The following is a 10,657-nucleotide window of genomic DNA, read 5'->3' as shown; positions in this document are numbered from 1 at the left end:
GTGCAAATTTGCTAATTTAATCTGCATTTTAGTAGTTTTAACTAGATTTTTGTATGAATTATAAATTTACTGTTGTTTATTTTTATCAAATGTTACCAGGTTTTATTAAAGGACTACAGTCTGTTACTTTCAATTAATTTTTCAGAGGCTTTTTGTGGAACATTTTTATCTATCCTTCGACGTTCAATCATCATTTAGTGCAAAAATATTCAGCCTTTTTTATAATGCTTTTGCTAATTTCATAAACCGAGGCAACATATTTTAATTATTTATATGACATTTATATTTTATGACATTTATAGCATTTTTCAAAGCTCTCTTGTTTTTCCCATCCAAAATTTTTGCAAACGCTTCTTCTAAACAGTTAACCTTAATTTTTTCCTGTGTCTCTCTCTTTTCTTGTAAAATTGTAAACATTTCATTTGGTAAGGTTTCTGCAAAATGAGAAGGAAAATGGTCTGACTTGTTCTCAGGACATCAGTTTGTCACTCGGAGTGGTTTTGTTTGCTCAGTTCAGTCTGCTCTTCAGAAAGCCGATGGCCACCTCTGGTGCTCTGTCACACACTACCGGCCCTTCTTCAGCTTTGTCAGCCGGACACGCTCATTTTAGCGCCACAGACTTCTCTCCAGCCAGCACACAAACACAAAAGACGGCTTCATTAGGATTCTAGGAAAGCCTCTGAGCTCCTCGCCAAGCCGTATTTCAGTAAACACTTTGGCACATCTCAGCCTCTTGACTGAAGCCTCAAGGTTGAGGGAGTGTTTTTGTCTTACAGAATGAATGCATACACCCCCCCCCCCCTCATTTGAAGATGAAGTTGCTGCCTGTTTTCAGAGCTTCTGCAAATAAATCAGCGTGTCAGTGGGCGCTGCAGAGGCATGGCATGTGGGCCTCATGTGGACCCTGAGATGTTTACTACTCAGAATGGATTGGGTTCTCACACCTGCATCTTTTCACTTCTGTTCTGCCTCAGAGGCAGAGTTTAGGCTGATGCTTCTCTGCTGGATCACAGGAAAGCAGAGGCACCCTTTGCTGTGATGTGGGAGGGGGAATTGATTTAAAATTCACTTCCTGTGATATTCTAGGAACTCCATCCATCTGTAAGCCCACCGACCCCCACCCAGCACGCCAAAGTCCAATCCTTCCACTCAGATCCCGCACTCCCCTTTTCCTGAGAGCCTGTTACACAATGTTCTGAGCTTCAGTGATGCTTTTACAATAAAATGAAAACCCTGAAAGTGGAGTTTGGATCTGCAAACTACAGGAGTTGGTTTCTCTGGTTCTTCTCAAGCGGTTCCAGTTCATTCAAACATGAACAATGATGAAAGCTGAGATCGTCTTCCTCCTAAACTGAATCCGAACAACAATCTGGGGTCTTATCTCCTCCCCCTTCCCACCCTGTGTTCTCCATAAAAACCCCCAAGTCCACAAAGCTGCTCACATTCCTCTGTGCTTTCTTTTGCGAAAATATCTGAAGCTTTCTGGAGTCATCGAGGGAAAAGCAGGTAGGAGCTCCTCCCGTGAGGCTCCAAACATCTTGACTCTGCAGAATTGATGTGATTGTTGGAGGCGTCTTCTGATGAAAACCAGTTTTTTCTTTTTCAGGTTGGGGCAGCATGACGGCGTCTCTGACTTTGTTTTTTTGTGTCGCATCTCTGAGCGTGTGGGTCGCCATTGCAGGTAAGAACACCCTGCAAGGACCACTCAGGGGTTCCAGGTCAGAGGCTTGACTGCAGTGATGAACGTTGTGTTTTAACCCTTGTGCTATCCTAGGCACTTTAACATTGGGAGTCGGGTCATCTAAACCCACTAGACAGTGCTGTGAACCTTTTTTCTTCAATGATTTGTGATCTTCACTGGTGTCCATGGATTACATGAAATCTTTATCTCCACCTTTATCCACCTTTGTCATGGTAGGGAGAACACGTCAATGGAAGGGGGGGGTCATCTAAGATAGCACAAGGGTTAAGGATAAGGCAGGGACATTCTGTTGTCATGCTGCAGCACAGCCAACACTCAAAGATTGAAATTCATTGTAATCAGACTACAGCATCCACGACATGTGAACATGCAAACAGTTTAAAGCCTGAACTGTGTCAGATTACGCTGCACCAGCACCAACCCACTGGCAGAACTTGCAGCAGGTGGAGGGAAGAAAATGGGGGGTTCTGTTCTTTGAGGAGACCCTTTTTTAGGGAGGGGTTTTTCTTTGCAGTACATCCAAAGAGAAGCAACATTGATGCAGCTTCCTGAACAGTTACAAACTGTTGTCTTTGCCACACCCATAGCTGGACGACAGGTGGCCGTATGGAAATCATTATAATGAGAATTCCACCGAGCTCCACCAGGAAACACCCAAAAACAGAATAAACACCAAGCTTATGGGGGTTTTCTTACTCAGCATGTAAACTAATGCCATAGGTGGAAATGTCTGCATTTGAAGTGGGTGTGGCTACGATAATCAAAACGAAACATAGCAACAATTCAGAATGAGTTTGTTCTGCGTTTAATTTTGGTGAATTTCTGAAGAACCAAAAAAGAAGGGGCAACTTCTCTCCTCTCCCCATAAACGTGTCCTCACCCCCCTCCCCATTTTACACCTGACACATCCAGTCTTCTTAATCTGCATTAAGATGTTTTTGAGAAATTTATGATCTGTGACTCGCACAAAACTTTGCAGAAACACGCACACATTCACCGACTCACATACTAACACTCACAGACACATGTTAACACGCACACACAAAAACACACGCACAGACACACAAACATGCACATACTAACATGCACACACAGAAACACACTCCCAGACACGCTGTACGCCTCTATCTCTGCCAAAACTCTGGATTCCTCTGCTTTGAGAACACAGACAGGGGCAGTTTTCAGCGGGGGAGGGGTCGGAGCTCTGTGATGAATTGATGAACTGTAAGGGGAGGAGTCAGGAAAATGAAAAACTCTTCTGCACCGTTTCCATGCTTCTGTTTTCTCTAATGGACTTCAGACTAACCTGTGTTGTTTAGTCATGTGCAGTTTGCCCCACTAGACCCTTTAAGTTGACATCCTTCCCATCAGGCATGTGGTGCCTGTTAGTTTCTGGCAAAAATACAACAGCTGTAAGTGTCATGAGAAATAAAAGCAAAGCAGTGGGGGGTGGGGGGCGGGGACAACGGAACCTTGCATAGAGTCCCGTCTGGGCCCCCCCCCCCTCCCCACACAGACTTATTGTACTGTGCTGCCTCCACTCTGCATGGAGTCTCTTTCTCAGGTCTCTTGAAAAACAACCTTCAACAAAAGTGCTGTTGTCCTCTGGGGGGGGGGGGGGGGGGGGGGGGGGGGGGGGGGGGGGCTGTTAGGCTAATTTACTGCTGTGACTCTGAAAAAGAGACATGAAGGGGACTCCTGGAAACAAAAGGCTTCATTGGGATTTCAGAGCGGCTCTTGCTGAGGCTTGTCGAGACTAAAGCAGTGCAGTAATCAGTCGAGGAACTTTCAACAGCTAAAGGCCCGTACACACCGGGACGAATATTCGCCAGGCGTTATTCGCCAGCGTTTTTCGCCACGTCTTTTGTGTTCACACCCAGGCGATTTTCGCTGACGGTGAGCCGAGCGAACATGCAATTTCATTCCCTGACATTATATGGCGCTTAATGTAAAACAGAAATACTCCTGTACACAAGGTGGCGCTGCGCAACTTTACGCTTCTTAAAGTCACTTTTCACTCAGAAGAAGAGAGCAAGTATTTACACGCTTGTCAGAATCAAACAAAGAAAACATGAATATTTCAAGCACCAGTAGCTCCAACTGGTGCTTGGTTCGGGGATATTTTAGAATGTCCGTCATTATTTCTTCGCGGCAGTGTAGACGCTACTTGGCGTCTAACTTCTTCGCTGGTATGTGTGCTCAGCAAGGCAGTTTTGTGTTTGACCGCCCCCAAGTTGTGTTTTACTGTAACTTCAGAAGCTCCAGACACGTGTGCAAAAGCGGCGTTCTCATTGGTCGAATAGATTTCGACGCGAGTTTTTTTTTTTTGACGCTTTGACGCGTGGCGTTTTTTCGCGTCGGTGTGCACACTCTCATTGGTGCCCTTTGTTTAGTCACAAGGCGTTAAACGCCGGCGAAATTCGTCCCGGTGTGAACAGGCCTTAAATCTGGTTTCTCTGCTCAGAATGGTTCATGTGGGCATGATCCCCGATAGACTTATTTTCTGACAGGATTATTTCTGACAGAAACTATTTCTGATAGCCATGCCTATGCACAGATGTGCTTTCTGACTGACATTTTGGGAGACAGGCATGCTTTTTAAAGGAAATGCTTGATGAGAGACATGCTTCCTCACAGTAATGATTCAGTACGGTATGGCACAGTTATCGATCACGAACCAAACTGTGACACCACTAAACTGAGTCGTGGGAAAAGTGAACCGTTGGACCCCTAATGAAAACCAGTATGTTTACTTTGAAAGTGTCGTACAATTGTTGTGCTAAGTTTAAGAACACCAGGCACCTCCATGTCTTCCTTCACTGCATCCATAAACCTCCTCTTTGGTCTTCCTCTAGACCTCTTGCCTGGCAGCTGTAGACTCAGCATCCTTCCACCAATAGATTCACTGTCTCTCCTCTGGTCATGTCTGAACCATCTCAGTCTGGCCTCTGACTTCATCTCCAAAACCTCTAACATGTGCTGAACCTCAGCATCTTCATCTCTGCTACCTCCAGCTCTGTTTCCTTTCTTTTCCTCTCTAGGTCCAACAACATGGCAGTTCTCACCACACTTTTCTACACCTTTACTTTGAGCTGAAACTATTCTATCACACCTGACACTTTTCTCCCCCCATTCCAACCTGGCTACACTGGTTTCGTCTTTTCCCCTTTCTCTGTACTGATGACCCTAGATCCTTCAAACCCTCCATCTTCTTTATCTCTTCTCCCTGTAACCTCATTCTTCCACTTGGGTCCCTCTCATTTACACACACATTAATTGTCTATTAGCTAATTTAAAAGCAGATTTTTCTGAATTTCCATGTTTTGTTGTTTGTTATACACAAATCATATATTTGTGATTTGTAACACACAAAACGGTTACCCAAACATTGATGTTTTAACCGAATTTTGGGGAAAGTGAATCATTGCATTCCTCTTTAATACCAAATGCTTTCAAGCAGATGTGCTTCTCGAAACAAAGTGCCTTCTGACAGACAGGTTTCCTGACAGACATACTTTGTTAAAGATGTGCTTCTGAAAGCAGAAATGTCTGTAATTGACATGCATTCTTTCAGAATTCTAAACTATACATCTTCTTTTCCCTTTTTTTAGATGCCAAACAATTATCCATTACAACAATAAAGGTAATGTCCATGCGTGCCGCCCTTGAGACCACCAAAGACCGTTGTCACTCTTCATTATTCAGATCTCATATTCACCTGGCTTTGGGTCCTTACTGGGCCAGACCACTTTAACATAAAAAATACTTTAAGAAAAGTTATACTTGTTGTCAAATGTTTTACAAGAAAAGTATAAGATTGAAGAGTGTAAACAAACGTGTGTGTCGTATATGAACTTAAAAAGGTGACTCCGTTAGTTCGCTGAAGTGTAATAGGTTTGCTGTCTGCAGCAAATAGCAGTGCTGGACAGACACATTCACATCACGATAAATGCACTTTAACTGTCATGATATCGTTTACTATTAACATGCAGTTTTTTTGTATGGTGAATTTTCAATTCTCCATATAATCAATATTTTTGTTTTTTTAATCTTTACTATGACATGATTTAATGTCGTATGTTCAGCTTGAGTCAGGCTTTACGATGTTTTTCAAAGGCCGATGGTGATGATGTCACAGAAAACCCATCTGAACAACCAGAGAAATGCCCTTTCCACCTTCAGTGGTGACCAAATGCATCACTGCAGCAGTGATCCAGGACTTTTGTTTGCTAAAATCTAAGTATTCTCACCTAAAATCACTCAAGGGTCATTGAGAAAACAAAACCCAGTATATAAAGATGAAGCTGTTCTTCCCTGACCTCTCACAAGTGTCCTCCCTGCTGCGCTGTGGTCTTCAGGAAGATCCATACACCATGAGCAAAGGCTCCGGCCTGGAGGGCTACTGCATCGACCTGATCTCAGAGCTCTCCAAGAAGCTGGGCTTTGACTACAAAGTGCACGTAGTTAAGGACAACCGATACGGCGCCATGGATGCCAGCGGCAACTGGAATGGGATGATTGGCGAGCTAGTTAGAAAGGTGAGTCCAATATGAAACTAACACCTAATTTCTGTATTTATTAAGGAGAGTGTTGGGTCACAGGAAGGACAGGCTGGTGCTTTTTGTAAACACACAGACAGACCCAGACTCACTGCACAGAAACCAATATGCCACATAACATGTGGATTTTGTTCCTGGATGCACGTATTTAAAATTCAACTTAAAGTTAAAGTCCCATTAGCTCTCATGCACCTAGGTGTGTGAAACATGCTCTCCACATGGGATCCATCCCCTGAAGGAGTGGTGAGCTGCAGAAACAGGAACTATTTGGTGGTTTCATCTTAACCGTGACTGTAACCTTAACCCATCTTCTAGGTCTGTGCAGCCAAGAAAAAAGTTCAGGGCTGGATGCAAACAGTCATTTTCTTTTTCTAAAGTAAATAAAGTGAGGAAAAACTAAAACACATTTATTAAAACTTGAAATATTTTGCTGTTGCATTTAATAATGTCATTGAAAAAACAGTTTATCTCTGTAACCCTTGTGCTATCCTAGGCACTTTAACGTTGGGAGTTGGGTCATTTAGACCCACTAGACAGTGCTCTGAACCTTTTTTCTTCAATGATTTGTGATCTTCACTGGTGTCCATGGATTACATGAAATCTTTCCACCTTTATCCACCTTTGTCATGGTAGGGAGAACACGTCAATGTAAGGGTGGGGTCATCTAAGATAGCACAAGGGTTAAACATCAATGCAACTTTCTTCCAGTATCCAAGTGCTTCTACAAATAGATCTCTGAAGGTGCGTTCACACCGCCTGCGTCAACTCGTGTCCGAGTGGCCACCATCAATGAAAAGGCTATGCAAACGCGCGCACACCAGAATTTTGGTCTGCCCCGCCTTGAACGCATGTGATCGTGCGTGGCTAAGCAAATTTTTAAGTTTGCTCGCAGGCTCTTCATACAAATCGGCCGTTCATTGATTGTGCGCTGAAAGTACAAACGGTTTAACAATATTACATCAGCTTCAACTAGATGTGTGAACGCAGCATAAGCACATGGAAACTGGCTCGCGCTAATCGCATTCATTGTGAACGCAGCTTTAAAGCTCACCTGATTTGACCTAAATAAGGTCTACTGTCACTCAGCCTCAAGCGTTCCCATGTTTCTGTTAGATGCAGTTGCTTCTTTTTGTTTGTTCCGAGTGTTTTCATGTACTTATTGAATGCTGTGGATCTACCCGCCTCAAGGAAGCCGACCTGGCTGTAGCTCCATTGACCGTCACAGCGGTCAGGGAGCGTCACGTGGACATGGCGGCGCCCTTCATCCACACGGGCCTGAGCTTCATCACACGCAAAGCCAGCGACTCTGAGGAGAGCTCATTCAGCCTGCTGGCCCCCTTCTCCACAGACATGTGGGTGGGCCTCCTCGTCTCCTTCCTGCTGACAGGCCTCTGTATTTACCTGGTGGGCAGGTGAGCGCACCTTTACTCTTTATGATTATGTCATTACACCTGAGATAGCTGGACTAAGCCTAAAATTAATGTTTACTCGTCTTTTTTAGTTTTTTTATTTGTTTTGTTTTGTTTGGATTGCTTGAAATAAACCAATTCCAGAAAAAATTCTCATTCAAATGAATGAGAAGGTGTGTCCAAACCTTTGCTCTGTACAGTTTGTTAATAGAACTTTACCGAAAAGCTGAGCATAAACTGCTCTCTGCTGTCATGACTTTAAACATTATTTAAAGAACAGGTGATCTTTTAACCATCTACTTTTCAACTGTTTATTGGTTGATCTAACCAATAAGAAGAAAAACAACCAAAAGAAATTCAGTCTTATGAAAAGTCAGAACATGTCTCCAGTGTTTTATTGTGATGCCCAAAGGCTTGCAGGACAGTTGAAGCCAGGCTGAAATGTAATTTTTTTCTTCCATTCTCACTCTTTGGGCTTAAATGTTATCCCCCATCAAGAAATTCTCCAGGACCCTCTCACCTGTGTTAAGGCTGTCTCAGCCTGGATCAGGTTTTGGTGACACCGTCGGCTTACATGCTAAACATCTGGGTCGGCACAGGGCACCTTGAAAACCAACAGTTTTGCAGTGTTGAGAATACCAATACTGGATAGTGCGAGGTTGTAGTTTGAGCTGCGTTCACAGAAGCGTGTCCCACCCCCAGAATCAGTCCTGCTGAATGGGCCGAGCCACGGACAGATGAGCACAGCTTCACACTTCTGCACAGCTTCTGGTACATCATTGGGTCTCTCACCCTGCAAGGTACCCTAGACTGCGCTGCAACACCTCCAGACAACACTGAACCCTCTGTACTCACACCCTCTGTCTGATGTGCTCTCAGGGGCCGGCCCCCACCCCAAAGCCCTGTCAGGACGGGTGATCAGCGCCCTCTGGTGGATTTTCTGTGTGCTGCTGTTGGCCTGCTACTTTGCAAACTTCAGCTCGGTGATGCAGTCCAAGAGCCGGCAGGTGTCTATCAGCACCTTCGAAGACCTCGCCAACCAGGATGTGATTGACTACGGCACTGTGGAGTTCGGGTCCACCATGCTCTTCTTCAAGGTAACCACATTTACTTTTCTTTTCTGTTCATGGGATGTGCCGATCCGAATGAGGGTTTTTTTCCCAGAACTCCAACAACCCCGTTTACAAGCGGCTCTACCAGCACATGGAGCGCAAGAAGAGCTTTGTGTCCACCATGGAAGAGGGTGTCCGCCGCACCCAGGAGGGGAACTTTGCCTTTATTGGAGAGGCAGTGTCCTTGGACCTGGCTGTGGCTCGATACTGTAAACTGAGCCGTGCTCAGGAGGTGATCTCCATGAGAGCTTACAGCATCGCTACACCTCTGGGTGAGTCTGCATCCTCTGAAGCCATGCTGAATGTCCCACCCCCTACAGCATCTTTCCTCTTTTCCCCCTCCCCAGGCTCCCCAATGATGAAAAACCTGTCCATAGCCATCCTGGAGCTCAGCGAGTCTGGGGAGCTGACCCATCTGCGGGAGAAATGGTGGGCCAGTAAATGCCTTAGTGAAGACGAGGCCCACGCCTCTGGGGCTCTGCAGCCCCATGACCTACGGGGGCTCTTCATCCTGCTGGGGCTGGGCCTGGGCGCTGGGCTCCTGCTGGCCCTGCTGGAGCTCTTCTCCAAGGCACACAACCATGCTAAGGATGGCAAGGTGAGGGTGTGAGACAGTGTTGTACCACCATGACCAAATTCATGGCCTCACCCCCGTCTGATCCTTCACAGAGATCCTGCTGCTCTGCTCTGACATCTGAACTGAGCCAGAGGTTTGGCAGCGCCGCAGAGAAGGATGAGGAGGATGGTGCAGACAAAAGCAAGGCCTAGAGGCTGCATCCCACCCTCACCCTCCTAGAGCCACAGGATTCTGTTGTTTTCATGCATATTTTAGAAAATCTGTCCTCTCTTTGGTGCCTCTTGAAGGAGCAGGAATGTCCTGGACAGTAGAGTTGAGTTCAAACAAAAACAAAAAGATCAAAAATTGGGTTTGCATTCTGGATTTTCTCAGAAGGTTTGCAACATTCAAAGGTTTGTTTCTGAGCCAGAGGAACCCAAAGCAGCCCGGTTAGGTCTGAATGTTTGAGCTCTGCTGTCTGGGACTGCCCTGAAGAAAAACCTCTCTTTCACCAGACTAACTGAAACTCAAATGCAAATGTTTTTCTTTGTACTCCACATAAATCCTGCAGATGCTCTGCCCTTCAAACATGTTATGTAGAACCACGCTGTTCAGGTGTTGTTCATGAACGTAACAATAAACACTTTTTATATGGATGAAATTAAATGAACTGCTTTGAGTTTCCAAACTTCTACTGGGTCAGCACTGTCCTGTCATTCCATCATCTTTTATTTTTGCACATTTGTAAGTAATACTTTTAGTGTTTTTTGTTCATTCATCATCCTTCACTGAGTGTGTGAAAACTAGTGCTGTCATGCGATTCATTTCTTTGTGTAATTAATCAATTGTGACTAGTAATTACTTAATTGTTGTGTTTTTAATTGCAATTATTTTTAACCTAATAGTTACTGCAGAACGCCTCATTCTTACTGGGTATTTACATGTTGTGCAAAGGTGTCTTTTATGGTACTTACCACATGTAAGAACAAGGTAAGTACAAATAAAGTACCTTGACCTTTAGGTCTGCACTCGCTGCATGTTTCATGGTTTTTACCATGAATTTACCACAGAAACTACCCCTTAAGTACACTGAAACTGTACTGTAAAAGAAAGTCAGCCCTATTTCCACTCAACTACATGGTACTTTCATTACTTAATACTGGGTATGTTCACTTGAATATTACTTGGTACTTACCCCTTAAGTACAATGAAACTGTACTGTAAAAGAAAGTCAGCCCTATTTCCACTCTATTACATGGTACTTTCATTACTAAATACTGGGTATGTTCACTTGAATATTACTTTGTACTTACCCCTTT

General features: G+C 44.4%; 1 protein-coding gene across 1 annotated transcript; it reads left to right on the top strand.

Annotated features, from left to right (window-relative positions):
• Positions 1 to 1,162: 1,162 nt before the first annotated feature.
• LOC101161808 (glutamate receptor U1) lies at positions 1,163 to 10,030 on the top strand. Its single transcript, XM_004071067.3, has 10 exons — positions 1,163 to 1,506; positions 1,607 to 1,681; positions 5,314 to 5,345; positions 6,061 to 6,240; positions 7,450 to 7,673; positions 8,373 to 8,470; positions 8,550 to 8,767; positions 8,835 to 9,054; positions 9,130 to 9,380; positions 9,452 to 10,030. The coding sequence occupies exons 2-10, from the start codon at positions 1,618 to 1,620 to the stop codon at positions 9,548 to 9,550; spliced, it is 1,386 nt and encodes a 461-aa protein (XP_004071115.1). The 5' UTR covers positions 1,163 to 1,506; positions 1,607 to 1,617; the 3' UTR covers positions 9,551 to 10,030.
• Positions 10,031 to 10,657: the final 627 nt, after the last annotated feature.

This window comes from Oryzias latipes, chromosome 7 (genome assembly GCF_002234675.1).
Source record: "Oryzias latipes chromosome 7, ASM223467v1".
Lineage (NCBI taxonomy): Eukaryota > Metazoa > Chordata > Actinopteri > Beloniformes > Adrianichthyidae > Oryzias > Oryzias latipes.
This window is presented reverse-complemented; position numbering and strand designations above follow the sequence as displayed.